Consider the following 23,320-nt stretch of genomic DNA (forward strand, 5'->3'; position numbering starts at 1 on the left):
CTTAAGATACAAACATTGCTTCACTAAATCTGGCATTTACTGTTAAAAGCATTGAAAATGACCTTTGCATACCACAGAGGGCAGATTAGAGCTGATATCTACTTGTGGTAAGTCACTGTGCATCTGCAGACTGTATTCAATACAGATGAACACATAGCCACAAATCTACTGTAATGAAGGGCAAGCAAGAATGTGTAAAAATTCTGCTGTACAACTAACAGATAATGTTGAATCATATGCACAATGAAATATCTGTTATATCAGAAAGTACGCATACAGTGTCAAAGATTGAAGGTGAGGTCAGAAGCAATCTTGTTCTCAATTTTGTGAAGAAGTGATCAACTTTTGTACCATACAGTCTGGTGCTAAGTGACCAAATAAATGGGTCTTTTTTTAAAGGTAACTCATTGTGATAACATTCTGCTGGCAACCCAATCTGACTCACAACCAAACATGACCACTTCCTACCATCAATCTGCCTATTTATTCCTCCCACCCCATCATGATCCTCACCACCAAATAGTGGCTCAATTGTCATCCACCAATACTATTAATCTTTCACCAACTGCAACTCTTCTCCAATAATTGTCACCTTGTGTACAACTCAATTTTATAAATATCATGCACCAACAAATTAATGGGTTTTTACCAAAACCAGTCAATTTCTAACCACAGCCATTAAAGGATGCAGTGAGACCTTGGTATGCATTTTCAGAAATTAAAGTTGGAGAAACATGTTGTTGAAGTGATTTAAAAGATAAATAGCCCATTCAAATTTATAAATATAAAATATTAAATAAATCAGTATGTAACATTATAAATCACTGATTCAGTCTCAAATACAATATTATTCCTGAATGGTTACATTGATTCAGGGTGGACTGTTGTCCTTGCACCATAGGAAGTAAAGGGTGATTCAGTAAAGACTTTCAATCTGATGAAATGTTTTAATTGGATCGGGAAAACAGATGTTCTCATTAACATGATTCAACAATTAAAGGTTACAGATTCATAACCTCAAGCAAAATAGCAAGAAATGAAGTCATACAGTTTCAATCAGGAAAACATTAGGGTCTGTGGTATTATCCAAAAAGGCGATGGAATCTGATTTCAGAAATAGTTCAGATGCAAGTTGGACAGGGATTTAAAGATAACTGTATAAACTATCTATGACTGCTGGTTTAAAGAGCTAGTGGGGGCAGAAATTGTTTGAATGGCTTTCTTCTGTGCTGCATATCTTTAAGAGTACCATGTTTACTGTGATAAATTATGCTCCAAAAATTACATCTAATGAACAACATGAAAATGCTTAACTGGAAACATGCTGGGTGGTAGTAACAATACTGTTAAAATAGTAACAGATGCTCAAATGCTTTTACATTAACATTCTATAACATAATTCCAAAATACAAGTTGAAGAGAAGATCTAAGACACTTCCATCTAATGATTTTATCATATGGGTTCTTCCCGTAAAATCTTGCTGGGTAGCTGAAGTAAAGTCAGCAGCCATGCAAGAAGGAAGACTAAAAGAAAATAATGGATAAAAGAGGCACAGGTGCATTCAATAAAAAATTAAATCACTTACTTCACACCATATCGATCCCGAAACATGATATGGTTTCTAAAAGTGCGATTTACATCAAGATCTATTTGTTTAATTTCTGATGAAAACTTCTGTGCTTGTATTTTCATTTTCTGCAATAGAAATGGATAACAATGTTGAAGTTTCATAAAATAGTTTTTATTCTATTTCGAGATATAACATGGAATAGGCCCTTCAGGACCTTCCAGCCATCCTACCCAGGAAACCCCGACAACCCGAATTTAACCCTAACCTAATTGCAGGACAATTTACAATGACAAATTAACCTACCCTGGCACACCTTTGGACTGTGGGAGGAAACTGGAACACCCAAAGAAAACTCATTCGGTGGGGAGACTCCTTACAGAGCACACCCGGATTGAACTCCGATCTCTGACGTCCTGAGCTGTAATAGTGTCGCGGTAACTGCTATGCTACCATGGCACCCATTAAGAATATCAAAAACACAAACAGACCACTGGCCTGAGTTTATGCCTTTTTAAATATTTAAACACCTTCCTTTTTATTGTCTACCCATCAGTAAATTCTTGTCAGCTTTTTCACATGAATTGTGTAATGGAGATTTCTCCTGGAGATTTATCTGTTATAAGAAACTCAATGGCCAAAGGCACTGTTGTCATTGCAAAGCCCCCATATGTTGAGAACTGAAAAATTATAAACATTATGCCCATTTCTAACTCAGTAATTGTCTTAGATGATTTACCTCATATTTCCCTTCATTTTCAGATTTTAACTTTTCCAAATCTAACAATAGTGACCAAATCTGACCACGGAGCTGCAGTGGGATTCCTTTGTAAACTCGACGGATCATCTGAAATAGAACACAGGATATTTAATCTTATCCATGAATGCATAACTTGCATGAATACAAAGCTTTATAGAAAACCTAATCGTGTTCTCAATTTTTCAAAGAATTTTGCACATGCTAGAAATCTGAAATGAATGAAAAACTCAGGAGGATAGGCAGCAGCTATAGTACCAAAACAGAGTTAATGTTTCAAATCGACATCTTTCAGGTTGAAGATCTCAAAAGTTAATTCTGTTTTCATTTCACAAATGCTGCCAGATGTATGAAATATTTCTAGGTGGTTCTGTTCTGATTGCATGTTTTTGATTAGAAATAGAGTGGATTCCATTAACTCACTTTGGCACCAATACATTTTGGCCCAATTAAGTGGCTGCCCGCAAAATAGCTGAAGTTCCATGGAAATAGTTAAAAGGGTGCAAAAAACATCAACAGATTTCAAGACTAATTTCTCAAACAAAGAAAACAAAATGGGTGTTTTTCTGGTTGGTGAGGTATAACAAGCAGTACCATTAAAGTCAGTCCCTGAACCTCAACATTTCACATTTTATATAATGACTTGGATGAAGGCGTTTCTGTCACCTTCAATAAGATTCAACTCCCAGAATTACTGTTCCTTTGCTTTTTGGCATTTGGAAGGTACTGATCTCTTCTTGACTCACCAGTTAACTCTTCCACCTCCACTAAACACATGGCACCAACACTTCCTCTTTTATCTCACCCATTCCCATCAGGACCAAAATAGTCCTTCCATGTAAAACAGTAATTCACTTGTGCTTCTTCAGATGAGGGTATTGCTCACAATTCGTTCTCCTCTGCACCAGAGAAAACAAATTCAGACTGGGTGCCCACTTTGCAGATGTAGCTACATTCAGTCTATAAGAACAACCTTGTACTTCCAGTTGCCTGCCACTTTAATTCTCCATCCTGACTTATCTCAGTGTGGTCTCTTGCAATGTTCGACTGAGGTACAATGTAACAGCATCTCACCTTCCATCTTAATTTGTAATTGAGTCCTTTGGGGATTCAATAACAAATACAACAATTCAGTCAGCTTGCTTTTTCTGCTCATATCAAAACTTGCCAGTTCTTCAGTGAGATTATCTAACTGTAATATCTTTTTCTCTCCCCACACACATTGTCAGATCTGATAAGTGCTTTCAGCATCTTCCTTTTGGTTTTAATTTTGTGCAAAAGTCCCAAAATGCATTTCATAGCTTTAACATGATCCTTTCTATGTTTTCTCTCTCAGTGCTCTTATTAGCCTATCAACCAAATAGGCCTGTATAAAACAGGAGACCTTTAGTAATCCTGGCCTTGCTCCATAAGGGACATCTCCATTGTTCAACTTCTCGGCACATTAAAACTAACTTTTTTTCTAATTATCTCAGTTCTGATGAAAGATCTTTGACCTAAAATGATAATTCTCATTCTCGTTCCACAGATGTAACCTGATCCACTCACTTTTTCCAACATTTTCAGTTACTATTTCTCATTTCTTCAATTGTTCTCAATGGGTTTGAAATTTGTTTTTATCCTGGTCATCAACCTCTGCATCTTACTCAAAAATAAAATTTCCTCCATCATATTTGGGACTCAAGGAGAACACAGTCCAGAAATATGCCATTAGTCATTTAAGATCCACATGCAAAGACACAGCTTCTGTTTGATGTACTTCACCTTTGAAATTTGGTTCTATTAACAGAAATAGAAAGAAATTTCACAGTGATGTATAAAAAGCAGCCAAGAATACATTGCAAGTTGAAAGCTGGAAACTGAGACTAAACATCTACGCTAACAATGATTTTTAAATAGCCCAAAGCCTCATATGGTTTAAGCACCTTCCAAAACTAGCAACAAAGCCCAAACAACACACACAAAATGCTGGGTGGAACGCAGCAGGCCAGACAGCATCTATAGGAAGGAGTACAGTCGACATTTCGGGCTGAGACCCTTCGTCAGGACTAACTGAAAGAAAAAATAGTAAGAGATTGAAAGTGGGAGGTGGAGGGGGAGATTCAAAATGATAGGAGAAGACAGGAAGGGGAGGGATGAAGCTAAGAGCTGGAAAGTTGATTGGCAAAAGGGATACACAGCTGGAGAAGGGAAAGGATCATGGGATGGGAGGCCTAGGGAGAAAGAAGGGTGGAGGGAAGCACCAGAGGGAGATGGAGAGCAGGCAAGGAGTGGTTGTGAGAGGGGCAGAGAGAGAGGAAAAAAAAAGAAGAAAAAAGGTGGGGGGGGGGAAGAATAATAAATAGATAGATAGATAAGGGATTTAGTAAGAAGGTGAGGAGGAGCATTAACTGAAGTTCAAGAAATCAATGTTCATGCCATCAGGTTGGAGGCTACCCAGACGGAATATAAGGAGTTGTTCCTCCAACCTGAGTGTGGCTTCATCTTGATAGTAGGGGAGGCCATGGATAGACATATCAGAATGGGAATGGCCTCCAACCTGATGGCATGAACATTGATTTCTCTAACTTCTGTTAATGCCTCTCCTCCTCTTCTTACTTCATCCCTTATTTATTATTCTCTCTCCCCCCCCCAACTTTTTTCTCTCTCTGCCCCTTTCATTTTTCCCTATCATTTTGGATCTCCCCCTCCCCCTCTCAAATCTCTTACTATCTTTTCTTTCAGTTAGTCCTGACAAAGAGTCTTGGCCTGAAATGTTGACTGTACTTCTTCCTATAGATGCTGCCTGGCCTGCTGCGTTCCACCAGCATTTTGTGTGTGTTGCTTGAATTTCCAGCATCTGCAGATTTCCTCCTGTTAACATAGCCCAAAAATATACAGCTATTGACTCTGGTTGTTGAATGGGGCATTTGTGTGCAGTAAAATGGCATGTTGGAGTAACTTAAGAGGTGGTCGTGGGAGGGAAAGGGGTGGCTTCAGGAATGCTTTGAGTTGGTGGACAGGGCAGTGTTCAAGGACTGCTCAGAGGATATGAATGAATAAACCATGGTGTCACTGAGTTTATAAATACAGTCATAGTCAAGTGTCTCCCCACAAAATTATTTGGTCTTCCCCAACCAGAAGCCCTTGATGAATGATGAAATCCATAACTAGCTGAGGACCAGATCAGCGGTATTCATGTCTGGCGAACAAGAAAGATACAAGAGGTCCAGGCATGATCTCTGGAAAGCTATCTCACACACAAAGTAGCAATTTTGGGCCAAACTTGAAGCACTGAAGGATGCTCAATAACTGTAGAAGGGCTTGAATGCATGGCCAAACACCTGAGTAATCACAAGGTCAAAGTGAAACCAAGCTACTTTGGTGACAACAAAACTTCGCTCCCAGACGAACTCAATGACTTCTATGCTCTTTTTGACCATCAAAACGTGGAGGAACCTTCATAAACTCCCACAGCCCCTGATGATTTTGTGATTTTCAGTCTTTGAAGCTGACGAGAGAGCATGCTCCAGGAGGGTGAAGCCACGTAAAGCATCTGTCCCAGATGGGGTACCTGGCCAAGTGCTAAAGACCTGTGCTAATGAACCGGCTGGAGTGTTCACTGACATCTTTAACCACTTGCTTCAGCAGTCTGAGATACCCAGCTGCTTTAAGGTGATATCAATTATACCAGTGCCTAAGAAGAACATGGTAACCTGCCTTAATGACTATCACCCAGTAGCTTAAGAATTGACATGGATCCATTCCAATTTGCCTACTGTCATCACAGATCAACAGCAGATGCCATTTCACTGGCTCTTCACTCAGCCCTGAAACATCTGGACAATGAAGGATACATCAGGATGTTTGTCGTCGACTACAGCACAGCACTCAATACTATCATCACCTCCAAACTAGTCAACAAGCTTCCAGACCTTGCCCTTAATACATCATTGTGCAACTGGATCCTCAATTTCCTTATTTGTAGACCCCAGTCAGTTCAGATTTGCAAATTCATCTCTTCCACAATCTTCATCAGCACAGATGAAACACAAGTCTGGGCACTTAGCCCCCTCCTCTACTCCAATGCCATGTTTAAGTTTGCAGACAACACCACTGTCATGGGCAGAATCAAAAGTGGTGACAAATCAGCATAAAGGAGAGAGATTGAAAAGCAAAGACATTGGATTTGTGGGAGAAGCCAGAGAGTGGTAGCAAATTGAATTGAATTGACTTTATTTCTTACATCCTTCACATACATGAGGAGTAAAAATCTTGACGTTACGTCTCCATCTAAATGTGACCTCTCTGTCTGGAGGTCTGTGACCATTTGCTTTTGGGTGTCACAGGATTAGGTGCTGGGTCTATTGTTGTTTGTTATCTAAATCAATGATCTAGATGATAATGTGGTTAACTGGATCAGCAAATTTACAGACAATAAAACTCTGGGTGTGGTAGACAGCGAGGAAGACTATCAGAGTTTACAGTGGGATCTGGATCAGCTGGAAAAATGGGCTGAAAAATGGCAAATAGAATTTAATGCAGACAAGTGTGAGGTGTTGCACTTCGGGAGGATCAACCAAGGTAGGTTTTACACAGTGAATGGTAGGGCACTGAGGAGTGTGGTAGACCAGTTAGGTTTTTGGTTCTACAACTGTATGAGAAGGCTCAGTAATGCAAATAAGAAAAAGAAAGCCTATCAGAGAGTTTTAAAGTCGCCCTCTCCTCAGTGAAGGTCACAGAATTATAGCAGACTTTGTCGTAATTCCACCTCAATCAGAGCCAAAAGCAATACAAGGACATTCAAGCAGTAAAAGTCAGATGGAGGTATACAAGAAAAAAAGGCTCATTGTGACCTGTCCATTGCCTTTCTATCTCAAGATGAAGAGATAAAAAAGACAAACCATAAACTTTTTCACAATATAATTTCTAGGGAGGAGTGACAAGTCTGTTGAACATAAGTGGACATAAGAGGAAACGTGATGGCTATAAAAGACATACTGATTACAACTGATTTTGAGAGATACATGGTTAATAAATAAGAATAGTTTGTTTGCATGAGTCAATATTATGTTTTGTTATGATCAGAAACTGACCAGAGGCAGGAGTCTTATGATATATGAGATTAAGTATATGCATTTTAAAGCATGAAATCTGGACTCTAAATAATGATAGTGCATTACCAGATATATTTGAATTGTTGCTTACTTTATTGCAATATAAGTCAGTGAACTTTGGATAAATTTGGCAATCTTGATTTCAAAATCCACTGTCTCATAAAATTGCAAATTCTGATTTATTGCACCTGACCTTCAAGTTATTAATTTTACCTTGTCACTGTTTCTGTATTTGTCCCACTTTTTAACCATTTTTACCCATTTGGGTATTCTCTCAATTTCCACATGTTTTTGCTGTAAGACAAAAATAAAAGTGTTATACAAACAAATGTGTGCATAGTTTAGTTACAATTAGCTTTCAGGGCAGTGGCTATATATTTTTTGTATTTTAATTCATTGCAATAATCAATGCCAAATGATACTGGGTTCAACTTTCTGGACAATGTTGTTATGAATAACAAAAACCATTTAGTTCATTTTATCCCTTCACAAAATTGTGCTTTTTCCTTACAGTATCAAAAGTTTAATAAAAGATTCCAGATTCATACATCCAATTTATGCATCAGTTACTATGAACATCTATTGTTTACTCTTCTAAAGCATATACTATGTTAACTAGCTCTGCAACTACTTTCAAGACTTCTCTTTCCCATTTCCAAAACTTATACCTCCCATAAAGCAGCTTACCAGGTTGAAAAATAAACATCTCATAATTCATACTTCTAACTGCCTGTGGCTTCTCTCTACATTACTTTCATCATGTGAGCATCATGCTATATCCCAGCAATCACATGTCAATATATATTCAACTTGACTAGAGTTTTTCCCTCATGATTTTCTGTTTTTAAGTCTCTTTTTTATATATATACACAACTTCAGCTATATGTTTTGACATTTTCATAGCTTTGTAACTGCTATGCATTGATTATGTTATGTTTAATAAAATTTCAATATCTTTTAACTTCATCAAAAGCTTTTTCAAAACCATGCAACTGTATATATTAAGAAAGAGCCACATTGTCTACTTACCTCTTAAGCTGCAAAAAAAATTAAAAACTCCACTACAGTACAAATACGATTAGAAGAAAACTGCAGAAATCTGCAGCACATATAATTTATTTTTCTAATTGTGTGTAAGAAAAACATAGTTGAAACAACGTTTGCAGTGACTAATATCTTAATGTATTAAAGCAGTACATCAGAATTTATTTTAATGCTATTAAAGACATGTCATAATTGTTTAACCCTTTTCTGTCTTGATCCAGACAAAAACTACTGAAATCAGAAGAAATTTAAAAGGAATGTTTTAAAACATTTTTTAAAACTTAGAACACGTCAACATTCTGTGAGTGAAGATGCATTTAGAGAAATATCTGCAGTAGATCCTAGCATGGTTTTTAAAATTTACAAACTACTACCAAATTTTATATTTAAATGAAATCTCCCCTCCATGCTCCATTATTCCATTCAACATTCTTGACTGTCTTTATGCAACATTAGTCAATAGATGACCTTGCTTGTTCTGGAGACATTGTGCAAACTTATATAGACATGCTTCTTGTAGCTTATGATAAAATGGGTAGAGTACATCTTCTTGGTTCTTGTAACACTACCCTGTAACTAGTTGCAGAAAGCAAAAATCCAAGTCATGGGAAAAGTTAACTTATTATACCAAAGAACTGATCAATAAATCATCATTTTCAACCAAGCTTTGTTTACAGTACTTCAGCAATTAATTTGTGGCAGTGCACAATATACCATTATTACTGCATAGCACATTTAATTCTACTAAATGGGAACCAAAACTGGGCAGAAATGTCTTTCCATATGTGGCAAAAGGAGCAGTTTTATTAATGGATCAATGGAGATTTCAGCAATATAGTTAACTAATTGTGCTGCAACTGTACAACATATCCTACCTTCTCCTCCACTGCAGTTGGCGTGGGTAGTTCATATTCACTGAAAATAAATAAAAACATTGTCATTCTTTTAATAATAGTGGAACAGAAACAATCAACTTGTAAAATGTATCTGACATTTCTAAAACACAAGATTATCTTCAAATAATCAGTATGTAATGGAAAAAACTCTGCAACTTACTGCAGAAAGCCAAATCTGTCTACAGCTTTATATATATTGAAGTCTTCTGAATCAATTGATGCTCCATCTTGCCTGCCCTGTGAAAAGCAATTAAATATATTTAGTCACAGAAACTATCAGAGGCATAACAAGGCTGTTAAAAATAACGAATAATGAAAGGAATTATAGCTGCTTCCAATTCAGAACAAACCAATGGCATGAAATCCTTCTTTAGCTGATGGTGCAAAGTAATTGCTGAATCTCAATCCACTACCCTGGAAGACCCCCTTGGGGGCGCCACTGTAGCATAGTGGTAAGCACAACGCTATGACAGCTTGGGGCGTTGGACTTCAATTCCAGTACACTCTTTAAGGAGTTTGTATGTTCTCATCATGACTGCACTGGTGTTCTCCAGACAATCCAGTTTCCTCCCATGGGTCCAAAGACATACTAGTTAGTAGGTTAATTGGACATTGTAAATTGTCCTGTGAATAGGCGGTGTTAAATAGGTGGGTCGCTGGGGGTTGCAGCTCATTGGACAAGAAAGGCCTGTTCCACAGTAAATCTAACTAAATAAAAAAGCATGCACTAACAGCCTTCTCAATGTAATTTTCCTGTTTCACCTTGGTGTTCCCAGAAGTCTGAACATTCTTGGATACTTAATTCAATTAAAGACAGCATAAATACAAACAGAGAAGTTATTCAATATGAGCCTTCAGATTCAACTCAAGATAGATATTTGTGTCCATGAACTTTGAGAAATTTGGACTTTTTCTAGTTTCAGGTGATCATCCGGGCCAATAACCTCTCTCAAGTGTAGAGTTTTGCAGTCATTTCTTCTCATTTACAGGTATAAACATATTAGTTCCATGTCAATTTTATTTATTAACTTAAAAATTATAGTGAATTGTGCTATCCATCTGTTCTTTTGTAAAAGTAAGATGCTTTGTGACTAGAACTGGTGTGGAGGTTAGCAGTTGTTGGAAGCATGGCTGAAAACGGCATCTATATAGAGTGGATTCCAGTTACTTGGGACACATCAGGACCAGTACATTCTGACCCAATTAAGTGGCTACCCCAATTAGCCGAAGTTTCATGGAAATAGTTAAAAAGGTATAAAAAAAAAGACAAACTGAGCGACCAATTTACTTCGAACTTTGAAATTATCCATGCAAATGAACCACAGAACAAATAAGAACACTATTAAAACTACACACACACAAAATGCTGGTGGAACACAGCAGGCCAGGCAGCATCTATAAGGAGAAGCACTGTCGACGTTTCAGGCTGAGACCCTTCGTCAGGGCTCTTAAAACTACCAGTTTTAAAAAACTGTATTATTTCCTAACAGTTATCAACAGTGGAATTCATCCAGTGTATCGGCACGTTCTTTTGATTGACTGTAAATGAACAAAATCAGCCCAGACACCTAGTGCAGATAAAAGACTGCCTTCATAAAATGCTTTCGATCATTGCATCATCCATATCTTCATTTTCATTGTAACATTCAAGATGATTGTTGATACCTTCAAATTCTTCATAGTTCCAAATTTGTTGAAGTAGTGAAAACATTACATTTTCATTCCTGGTTGTTTCTGGCATCTCCAAGCCTGAATGTTTGAAACTGAAGAGAGCAAAACAGTTCTGAATTGTCTTACTGCGTATTTCATGCAATATTCAGTGACAAAATATTCACTAGTTTCTGAACACAAACACACACAAGTGATGCTATTTAAAAACTGTTTGCTTTAAGCACACAAGTGCACGTGACTGACACTAGTTAGAAACCGTTCAGCAACAATGCCTTTAAACAACATAGTCTCCCAAATAAAGGAAGGGAATCCTGGCTATTTTCTCAATTAGCTTTTGTTCTTTAAGAGTTGTCCCAAAGAACAGCTGCCCGATTAAACAATGGCCCATTTAACTGGAATCCACTGTACTGACAACATTGGAGGGTTGGGGAGCCAGAGAAATGATTACTTGCACATGCTAAAGTAAAAGTGTATTCACAAATACTCAGGTCTCTAGGATATGGATGCAAAGTTAAAAAAAATTCTATGAATGAGCACTATGCTGAAGGTCAATTAATATATTTACAAACAAGCTGACAGTGTAGTGCTCTTGCTTGGGCGTTACGAGTGCCAACTTTCTGACAGATTGTTACATTATGTACCCATGAACATCTGTAATGTAATTTCTGCCAGAAACAGTTTGAAAAGGATACAGCAAAGTACAATATCCAGACATACTTAAGTATGTCGGATAAGCAGATAATAACCTGAGTACAAACATGATTTAGCATCACTGTTACTAAACTCAGTGATGCAGTTAGAGCTATGTGCTAAATTCATACAATGGAGCTTGCATTCAGTAACAGGAAGGACCCCACCAACCGGAGCTATTCAAAGAAAGTATCAACTGCTTGCAGGCTTATTGCTGATTAGATTAGGGAATGTTGGTTGAAGAAAGTTTTCATTTACTCCTTTTCATGATTGCATGTTTTGACAGCCTACACTGACTGATTATGTAAAAACTATGTTTCAGTTTCAAACCAGTGAAAGTCTGTGGCTCTCATATTTGAGTGACCTGACGATAATTCTACAGCAGCACAGCAGATCTGAGAGCATGAGGAGTGTGTACAGAGAAACAATCTACTTAGACAAGAGAGCAGAAACAGGTGGAAAGACATAAACCACATACATTGAGGATACTTCAGAACATTTAACTTATGTTCCTCCTTGAGGAATATATGCTTTATTTAGCTGCAATTAATGCAACATATGAGCACATTTCCAGAGATTGTAGAAGTCATGGTAACCAAAGTCTATGCTGCTAGAATTTTATAGGCTGTTGTATGGGTGATGCACCATCAATAACTCTCGGAGACGGGAGGCGAACGATAGGCTTTTATCAGCAGCAAAAGTGACACCAACATCTTGGAAACTGAGGGAGGAGCAGTGCCTCCAATCTCCTTTATACAGGGGTCTGTGGGAGGAGCCACAGGAGCAGTCAGCAAACGGGCGTGTCCAGACAGGTATACACATAGTTTACCACATTCACCCCCCCCCCTTTGTTTTAAAAGAGAGTCCCCACGGGGCAAAGTTTCTTACAAGTATATTTACAGGTCAAGTCTATCAGGTGGTCAAGTCTGTCGCTGCGATCTACCGTAGCACCGGTGGTGATTGCACCAGTGATGGTGGTTGTGCTGGCTCCGGCCTGACTTGAGGTGCCAGCCCGTTAGGCGTCAGTAATTCCTCATGCGTGTGCGAGGCGCCCGGTATGGGAGTGTCGTGAGGAGTCTGTGTAGGGCTTGGTGTACGCGGTGTCTCGTGGGTATATACATCGGGGGGTACGGGGTTCATAGTCACCGTGGAGTGTTCCGGGTAGGGGTCTGGTGCTCCTGCAGGCGCCAGGTCGCGGACGGAGACCGTGTCCTCCCGCCCATCAGTTAAGACCACATAGGCATACTGGGGGTTCGCATGAAATAGGTGAACTCTCTCGACCATTGGGGAGTATTTATTGCTCCTCGCATGTTTCCGGAGCAGCACTGGCCCTGGGGATGTCAGCCAAGCCGGTAGGGTGGTCCCAGTGGCAGACTTCCTGGGAAAAGAAAAGAGTTGCTCATGAGGGGTGGCATTGGTGGACGTGCATAACAGGGAGCGGATGGAGTGGAGTGCCTCGGGGAGGACCTCCTGCCAACGAGAGACCGGCAATCCCTTTGACCTAAGGGCTAAGAGTGTGGCCTTCCACACAGTGGCATTCTCCCTCTCCACCTGTCCATTCCCCCAGGGATTATAGCTCGTGGTCCTACTAGTAGCAATACCCCTAGCCAGCAGGTACTGGCGCAGCTTGTCACTCATAAACGAGGACCCTCTATCACTGTAGATATAGCAGGGATATCCGAACAGAGTGACGAGCTGGCGCAGGGCTTTTATGATGGACGTGGCAGTGGTATCGGGGCAGGGGATGGCAAAGGGGAACCGCGAGTACTCGTCAATTATGTTGAGAAAGTAGACATTGCGGTTGGTGGAGGGAAGGGAGCCCTTAAAGTCGACACTCAGTCGCTCAAAGGGGCGGGTGGCCTTGATAAGTTGTGCCTGTTCAGGACGGTAGAAGTGCGGTTTGCACTCAGCGCAGACTTGACAGTCCCTGGTCATCGTCTTGATTTCCTCAAGGGAGTAAGGCAGGTTCCGGGCTTTCACGAAATGGTAAAGTCAGGTGAGCCCCGGGTGGCAAAGATCTGTATGGAGGGCATATAGCCGGTCGAGCTGCGCACTGGCACACGCTCCCCGTGATAGGGCATCAGGGAGCTGATTGAGTCTTCCAGGCTGGTACAGGATGTCATAGCTGTAAGTGGAGAGTTCTATTCTCCACCTCAAAATTTTATCATTTTTGATTTTGCCCCGCTGTTGGTTGCTGAACATGAACGCAACTGAGCGCTGGTTGGTCAGCAAGGTGAACCTTTTGCCGGCGAGACAGTGCCTCCAGTGCCTAATAGCTTCCACTATGGCCTGGGCTTCTTTCTCCACTGCGGAGTGCCGAATTTCGGGGCCCTGAAGGGTACGAGAGAAGAAAGCTACCGGCCTTCCTGCCTGATTGAGGGTGGCAGCCAGCGCGAAATCAGAGGCGTCACTCTCTACTTGGAAGGGAATGGTCTCGTCCACCACATGCATCGTTGCTTTGGCAATGTCCCCTTTAATGTGGCTGAAGGCCATGCGGGCCTCGGCTGAGAGGGGAAATGCGGCGGGCCTTGTCTGCGTAATGGGGGACCCATTGGGCGTAATAGGAAAAGAAGCCCAGGCACCGTTTGAGGGCTCTGAGGGTGGTGGGAAGAGGGAGTTCCAACAGGGGGCGCATACGGTCAGGGTCAGGGCCAATGTCCCCGTTCTTCACGACATACTCAAGGATAGCAAGTCATGTGGTTCCGAACGCACACTTGTCCCTGTTATAGGTGAGGTTAAGAGCTTTGGCCGCTTGGAAAAATCGTTGGAGGTTGGTGTCATGATCCTGCCAGTCATGACCACAGATGGCAATATTATCCAGATATGGGAACGTGGCCTTCAGTTGGCACTGGTCCACCATCCGGTCCATTTCCCTCTGGAAGACAGAGACACCATTCGTGACACCGAAGGGGACGCGCAGGAAGTGTTAGAGCCTGCCGCCCGCCTCGAAGGCGGTGTAGGGGCAGTCCTCTGGGTGGATGGGGAGCTGATGGTAAGCGGATTTCAGGTCTATGGTCGAGTACACCTTGTACTGAGCTATCTGATTAACCATATCCGCGATGCAGGGTAGGGGGTATGCGTCAAGCTGCGTGAACCTATTGATGGTCTGGCTATAGTCCACGACCATCCTATTTTTCTGCCCGGTCCGAACAACAACCACCTGGGCCCTGCAAGGACTTGTGCTTGGCTCAATGATCCCCTCCCTGAGCAGCCGCTGCACCTCTGACTTAATGAAGGCCCTGTCCCCCGTGCTATACCTCCTACTTTTAGTTGCCACAGGTTTACAGTCGGGGGTCAGGTTGGCGAACGGCGGTGGGAGAGGGATCTTGAGGGTGGAGGGGCTGCAAGTGATGTCAGTAGCGCGGCCGTTGGCATGGTGTTGGGTGGGATGTGAAGGTCGGTGTGTGTGCATGGTCAGTAGTGGGGTATATGACGAAGTCCCACAAAACTGAGGATTTCTGACAGTGATTGGTGGGAGGGGCCCATCATACTCCATTGTCACACTTTTCAGGTGGCTCTGGAAGTCGAGCCCCAATAGCACAGGGGTACACAGTTGAGGCATGACCAGTAATACAAAGTTCTGATATTCTGTGCCCTGCACCACCAATGTCACTACACAACCCCCCTGGATGTCTGTGGAATGCGATCCAGAAGCCATGGTGACCTTCAGGCTTACCGGCTGTATCACGAGTCCGCAGTGTTGCACTGCGTCCGGGTGAATAAAACTCTCAGTGCTGCCCGTGTCAAACAGGCAGCGAGTCCTGTGCCCCTCCACCAGGATGTCCATCATTGACCTTGCAAGCTGGTGTGGAGCGCTTTGGTCAAAGGTCACGGAGGCCAGAGTTGCATCGCCGTCTAGGTGCCCGGTACGCACCTGTGGGTCGGGGGCGGGGCAAGGTGGCGCCGACAAAGATGGCTGCCCCCATGCCTTGCACGAGGCGGGCAGGCAAGATGGCGGTGACGAAGATGGCCGCCCCCATGCCTCACACGCGGCACTGCTCGACCCCGCTTGTGGTTTGGACTTGCAGGCCTTGGCGAAGTGGCCCTTCTTTCCGCAGCTGGAGCAGGTAGCTTCTTGGGCCGGGCAGCGTTTTCGAGGGTGATTTTCAAGTCCGCAGAAGTAACACTGCGCGGACTTGTGACTGGCAGCAGCCGAGGTCAATTCACCGGCTGGTTGCGGGGACTTCATGGACTCGCGACTGGCAGCAGCCGAGGTCGATTCGCCGGTGGGTTGCGGGGTCTGCAGCATCCACGGGGCCGGCGGGAGATTGCGCGCCTGGACAGCATCAACATCATGCAGAGCGGCCTCCAGCGTGTCGGCCAGCTCGATCGCCAAATGTAAGGTGAGATCGGCGTGTTCCAGCAGCCACTGGTGCACCTACACTGACCTGATCCCCGTAATGAAGGCATCTCTTACTAGCAGCTCCGCATGCTGCTCTGCCGTCAGTCCCCTGCAGTTGCAGGCCCGCACGAGTGTCTGTAGGGCCCGGACAAACTCAGCACCCGACTCTCCGGCACGCTGCTGCCGTGTCGTTAAGCAATGTCTTGCGTAGACGGTGTTTACCAGCCGCAGGTATTGTCTTTTGAGGGCGTCCAGTGCCCCTTGGTAGGTCAGCAGGTTCCTGATCAGGGAGTAGACCCGCGGACTGACCCTGGAGAGGAGAATTTTGTGCATCGTTGCAGGCTCGGTCACATGAATCTCTTCCAGGTACGATTGGAAGCATGCAAGCCAGAGTTCAAAAGCGATGCTGGCTTCCGGAGATTGAGGGTCAATATCCAATCTTTCGGGTCATAAAATGCTCTCCATGTTTTAAAACACTGCTAATAAAATTGATGCACCATCAATAACTCTCGGAGACGGGAAGCGAACGATAGGCTTTTATTAGCAGCAAAAGTGACACCAACATCTTGGAGACTGAAGGAGGAGCAGTGCCTCCAATCACCTTTATACAGGGGTCTGTGGGAGGAGCCAAAGAAGCAGTCAGCAAAGGGGCATGTCCAGACAGGTATACACATAGTTTACCACACTGGGCATCTGCAAATTGCTGAATCTGCAATCCATTCCCTGCATTTAAGAGGTGTATAGATGATGCCTCATCTAGGAATGAATCTAGCAAAGCTCCTCACTTCCCTTGACAGAGAAGCATGTGAATTCTAACAGTGCAGTATACCACTGAAAGCATACATTTGACCACAATTTGGATTGCATCCATATGTTAGAATATTTCAGCTAATGCTAATTTGGGTCCTTTTCAAAATACAAATCCAAAAATAGACCAAAATTCGGTGTGAAACTTAATTAGGGTGTTCTACATCCAAAACCCAGTTTAAAAAAAAAAGGTCTAAAAGATTCACTGCCGTGTCTAACACTTTGCTGTGTACTATTCACAGAAGGGTCTCTCGTAGTCATACAGCACTAATTCATGCTATGACTGCATTAGATGCCACAAAAGCTGTAGATGAGAGGAAGGCGGTGTGCATTGGGAACTATTATTAGAAGGCTGGTTTTAAAGTTGATAGTATATTATGCATTCAGTGCCTGCTTCCTCCATGCAGCTGGGTTAGAAGAGTGGATGCTGAACAGCGACATTTCCTGGTAGCATTCTTCCTCCTGATCCTCTTACAACTGGAGATTTTTGAGCTCTGCTTCTTAGCCCCAACATTCTGTGGTTTCTAATGACTCTTCCTCGTGCATCAGTGTTTGCTTTCAACTGGCAAGGCTGTGTTTTATGCAGCTCAAGACAAGTAAGTCTCTACATCTACACTGCATGAACTACAAGCTGCTCTGGATTGATGCAGGCAACAAAATCTTATCTTCACATGTTGGAGTGTTTTCCGTTGTTACCTTGTTACAGTTAAACTCCAATAATTCAAAAATGAGATTACTTAGGTTAGGAGTCCACAAAAGTATGCAAAAATTTGTTTTTTAAAAAAATCATGGAATATAGTATCAAATTAAAGCACATCAGTTTCCCAACTTCTGCATTATTTATATAACTTAATCTTTGACCAGTAGTGCAAATTAATAATTGTTCAGTTCCCAATCATTTAAATCTAATTCTGCAGTCCAAGATCCATCATTCTTAGTTCTTGGGCTGTTTAGTTCTTATTCATTTATTTGTGAGCTGTGAATTCAGCTGACAACGATGACATTCATTGCCTTTGAACTTAGTTTGGAAAGGCATTTCAAATGGGAACTAAAAGTTAACCACATATGGCATAATATCTAAACTATATTAGGTAAGCTTAGATACCTAATGAATCTTAAGTATGCAGATCTCATTCCCTAAACGATATTTGTCTACCAGATGAGCTTTTAAAACCATCTAGTGTTTACATCCATATCATTACTGACAGCGACATTTTAAAATTCCACATGTATTTAATTAGCCGAATATAAGTTCACCAGCTGCTCTCATATGATTTGAGCTCATATTGCTAAATCAAAATTCCAGTAATGACTACAACAGTCATTTAGCCAGTGGACTCGTGGGTTAAAATGTAATTATTTCTTGATCTGATGGGCTCTAAGAATATAATTTAGAATTGTGGTCGCCAACCCATTGATTGCGATCGACTAGTTGATCTTTGAGACTTTCCCAGTAGATCCTGAAAAAGAATGAAAAAGAAATGCACAAATACTGTTGAGAGATTGTTTCTGGGTTGTGGGGTTTTAGTTCTGTTCTTTCTGCCCAGTGTGCATGAGTGTAGCTCCCCTGCGCTACACAGTGTAATTCAGTGGTCCCCAACCATCGAGCTGGGAGAAAACAATACGAGTCAGCTGCACCTTTCCTCATTCCCTCTCACACCCACTGTTGAACTTAAACCCACGCGAGGTCATCAGTCGCCTAACCGCAGTGACACCTTTGTGCCAGGGATCACTGGTTGTCCTCAGGTGGCCGGCGGGAAGTGCTGTCGCTACTGGCCTGGAGCGCTGCCTCTAAACCTGTTTAACACACTGAATGTTCGTGGGGAACCCGGTGCTAAAATATTCGCAGACGACCTAATTAGGGCTCAGCATTTCGTAAGTATCAGAGCAGCTACCTCGCCGAGATCTACTGAAACAAACATCTGTCGGCCGATAGATCCCATTGGGGGGGGGGGGGGGATGCGGGCACGCATCCTGTTGCACTCCTCGCTCGGTCACTCGCTTTCTCCGGACTGCGACCGCCGCGACCCCGGCACAGGGACCTCCGGCCCTGACATTGTCCTCTCACCTGACCCATGACCAACCGCACCTGGCTAAGGCATCTGGTGGCGGGTGGGCGGGAGGCTGGAGCTCAGACCCAGAGGCTGTCTAATGAGGCAATGGCGCCCTCAAAACTGCTTCGGTACCTTGAGTCCAAGTGCCCTGCACTTAAATACAAACCCACTGAGTTTTGTGAGAGGAAAAAACGTGAGCAGCGCGGGACAGAAGCTAAGCGCCAAGAGCCGCGAAAACTGAATTGCGGAATAGACTGGACATAAAGAACCTGCTTCGAGTATTGCCGTATTCCGGTCATGTTTAGCACCACCACCCCCAACCCCCAAATCGGCCGGTCCACAAGAATATTGTTAATATTAAACCGATCCGCAGTGCAAACCCCTGGTGTTCATACATTATTTCTACTTCTGGGTTGCGGGGTTTTACTTCTGGTCTTTTCTGCCCTGATGAGCATGCGTGTAACAAATTGATCTGGGATCGATCTTGCCTTGAACTAAGGCTGACGTAGGGGATCTTGGGCTTAAAATGGTTGGTGACTACTAATTTAGAACAACAGATTCAAATTTAACATTCTGAAAATAATCTAATTTAATCCATAACAATACAATTAATATTTCTTTTACAAGTGGGCCTGAATTTGATAAAGTCTCTGATGCTGTGAATTGTTAAAGCCTGTAAATTTTGATAATATAGAAATGTTCAGTGCAAAAAATTCACATCAATGGAACAACCTGTCAAATGGTAATGAAAATATTGAAAAGCAAGATATGAACCAGCTGGAAAAAGTGAATTTCTGAAAGGACTGTACAGTTTCTTCATTTGCTTTAATCATACCTTATTTGGAAATAAGTGTATACAACAGTGGTATGAAATATTTGGATTTGTCCAACTTCTATTTGCAGCAAGCTTGATTTCAACTTTTAAATATAACTTATACTGCTTCCATATACCATTCAGTATCTTATTAGAAAATACCTTTAAACAAGATTACTCATATTTTGCTTTAATAAGATTTTTTAAAGCATTAATTTTTGGAATGATGATCTGTGTGAGGACAGCAAATTAGATTGTTTTTTTATGCTTCAGTACTGACTGTGGAATGCAGAACTTAAATCATTCATGGCAGCTGTTTAAGCTAATACATTTCAACAAATTTGAGAATACAATAGTTTTTATATTGATAAAAATACTATACACTTGTCACTGAAGTAATCTAACCATGCTCACAAATGTTTTGAACAACAGCTTCACATTGATGAACATTGTTCAATTGCTTCATGTGATCATACAATGCACTGGAAGGTAGTCTGTCAATTATTGTAGAGATGGTGAGAACTGAACTAAATAAACTTTAAAAGACACCAAATGTTTTAGAGCTTGTGTTCATTCTTCACTGAAGACAAACAATAACTTTCACATGTATTCACTGAGGAAAGCATTTACATCTTTACCTCAGTTACACATGTAGCTACAGAGATATTCCGCTGTATTTTCCATCTTTGAAGAACGATTTGTGTATGTGAGGCTTAGTTAATTGACTTTCTCTGACTCTTTGGACTTCTTAATTATGTTGAGTCTTTGGTATTCTTGTCATTTCTTGATCTGAATAAATGTGCGACATCCCGACTCAACTTGATTTTCAATTACAAATACAAGAAGGTTGGAAGTACAAGTGGTAGATAATGGAACCCTCCCCCCCTCATCATTACACATTCCTATTTCCCTCTCTCAACTTTTTCCTCACCCTTCTCTGGTGCTCCTCCTCCTTCCCTTACGTGGTCTTCTACCCTCTCTTATCAGATTCTCCCTCCTCCAGCCCAATATCTCTTTCACTAACTAATTTCCCAGCTCTTTACTTCATATCCTCCCTCTCTCCCGGTTTCACATATCACCCAGCACCTTGTACTTTTCCTCCCGTCCCTCCACCTTCTTATCCTGACTTACCATCTGTTTTTCCAGTCCAGATGAAGGGTCTCAGCCTGAAACATTGCCTGTTTATTCCTTTCCATAGATGCTGCCTGACCTGCTGTGTTCCTCCAGCATTTTGTGTTTGTCAACTGCTTTTGACGTGTGTTTCCTCTTCATATTCTTCTAGAATAGACTTAATGACACTAATGTCTTCAATATATCCTAGTATGCCTCTTGCTGCAAACAATTCAATAACGTGGGTATCCTGTCCTGACCTTTCTTCAGATTTGTACAGGATATCACTTAGTGCTGCACACTAATGCTATTTAATTGGCATTCTGCATGTCATGCTTGCCTGTCATTCTTGGTAATGTCATATTCCTTTGCCTCTTCCCAATGAGTTGTTAGCATTTGAGTCATGATTTTGCTTTTGTTTCAGATATTGTCCCTTCATCCTTTTCTAAGTTGAGGTGCAGTAAACTGAAACATATTTGGAGTCTTTGATGCAGCTTCAGTTCTGCTGACATTTATCTTGTGGTATTATACAATACTTGGAAATTAACTAAACAATGATTCATGCAAAATTCAAACAACCTTGGAAAACTTAACTCCTCAAAGCTTTTTTTCAGGATGAATGGATTAGCTACACTGCAAGAGGCTAGATGGTATGCAGGAGTTAACATATTGATATTGTCCTCTGCATAAGGTTTTCAAACAGATATATCCTGAAGAAGCCAATCATCAGACACTAATTCATCTGATTGATCATGAATTGCAAAATCAACCTCAACTTTCCAATATACATTTTGTGTAGTGTGCGATCCCGTGGGCCAAATTTTGAATGAGCTTCAAATAGGACTAAGAAATAATCATGACTTTTCTGTCAGAAACTCGACACGAATTCTCTGAAATGATCATGCAAGCAACCCCCATGCTTGATGGACAGTGGTGGATGGTTCTGCTTACACTCTTGATAGATTATATGTACCAACACTAAATATTTCAGCTGTACATCAACAAAAGTGCAGCTATTGAAGTTTCTGGCAATTACCTACATACTGTAATTACTATGCAGTAGGTTAGGAGTGTAATTAGTTCAATCTCTGAAGAGTATTATTTCTATACAAACAGAAAATGCTGGGAACATTCAGCAGGTCTGGCAGCATCTGGGCAAGAGAAACAAAATTAAAGTTTCAAGTCTGATACTCTTCTTCAGATTCTTTGTCTCTGGCCTTAAATATAAACAGTTTTGCAAACCACAGATTTAGCTGACCTACTGAGTATCTCAAGTATTTCCTGTTTTTATTTTGGATTTCCAGCAAATGCAGCTTTACTAACTTTCAACTACCTTTCTTCGTTGCATCACCTGTTTTGGTAGCCATGACTAGAAAAATCATGATTTAATATTAAGTGTAAGGTAAATATTCTTTTCTCAGTGCCCATGTCAGAGTCACCATTTCATATTCAGGATAAAAACATCAGTGATTGATATTTTTATGGGAGAACAATAAAACAGAAGGACTTACCAATTTTAGATATTAATAAGAGTTTGTGATCTTTCTAGTGGAAACTAATAAAACACTAATTTATTTAAAAACTGATGCCTTGAGGATTTTTATTTTCTATATGTGCACTTTTATTTAAAATCTGCAATACAAATGCAGATACAAAGGCTTATCTTGGATGTGATTTGACTAACACGTGCATCCACTCCCTAGCTTGAGACAAAAATAAAATTAATTGTCCTGCTTGCATCAAATTTCACCGATATTTTCATGCTTATGCTCTACCTGTGCAATTCATATGGTCCATGTTACCCTCTTCCCATCTACTGGATTTTTTTTCTAAGCATCATTGTTAAATCTGATAAAAATCATGAGTAATATTGAAGCAAACACAATAGCGATCGGAATCAGGTTTATCATCACCACCATGTCATGAAATTTGTTAACTTAGCAGCAGCAGTTCAATGCAATACATAATACAGAAAAAAGTAAAAATAAGCAAGTCAATACAGTATATGTATATTGAATAGATTAAAAGTCCTGTAAAAACAGAAATGATATATATTTTAGAAAGTGAGATAGTGTTCAGGGGTTCAATATCCATTTAGGAATTGGATAGCAGAGGGGAAGAAGCTGTTATGGAATCACTGAGGGTGTGCCTTCAGGCTTCTGTACCTCCTCCCTGATGGTAACAATGAGAAAAGGGCAAGCCCTGGGTGTTGGGAATCCTTAATAATGGATGCTGTCTTTCTGAGACACCACTCCTTGTAGGTGTCCTCCGTACTTTGTAGGCTAGTACCTCAGATGGAGCTGACTCAATTTACAACCCTCTGCAGCTTCTTTCGGTTCTGTACAGAAGCCCCTCTCCCCCATACCAGACAGTAATGCAGCCTGTCAGAATGCTCTCCACAGTACATCTATAGAAGTTTTTCAGTGTTTTTGTTAACATACCAAATCTCTTCAAACTCCTAATGAAGTATA

The 23,320-nt window shown here is 41.3% G+C and overlaps 1 protein-coding gene across 2 annotated transcripts in view; it reads right to left on the reverse strand.

Annotated features, from left to right (window-relative positions):
* Positions 1-23,320, reverse strand: part of LOC140729619 (uncharacterized) — a 207,573-nt gene that overhangs the window by 104,955 nt on the left and 79,298 nt on the right. For both annotated transcript variants that reach the window (XR_012099371.1, XM_073049583.1), the window contains 5 exons: positions 9,522-9,598; positions 9,341-9,380; positions 7,635-7,715; positions 2,308-2,415; positions 1,587-1,696 (listed from right to left, as the gene is read on the reverse strand). Coding sequence is in view for 1 of the 2 variants with exons in the window: in XM_073049583.1 (XP_072905684.1) it covers positions 1,587-1,696; positions 2,308-2,415; positions 7,635-7,715; positions 9,341-9,380; positions 9,522-9,598 (416 nt within the window). In the remaining variant the exon portion in view is untranslated. The remainder of the gene's footprint in view (positions 1-1,586; positions 1,697-2,307; positions 2,416-7,634; positions 7,716-9,340; positions 9,381-9,521; positions 9,599-23,320) is intronic.

This window comes from Hemitrygon akajei, chromosome 6 (assembly GCF_048418815.1).
Source record: "Hemitrygon akajei chromosome 6, sHemAka1.3, whole genome shotgun sequence".
Lineage (NCBI taxonomy): Eukaryota > Metazoa > Chordata > Chondrichthyes > Myliobatiformes > Dasyatidae > Hemitrygon > Hemitrygon akajei.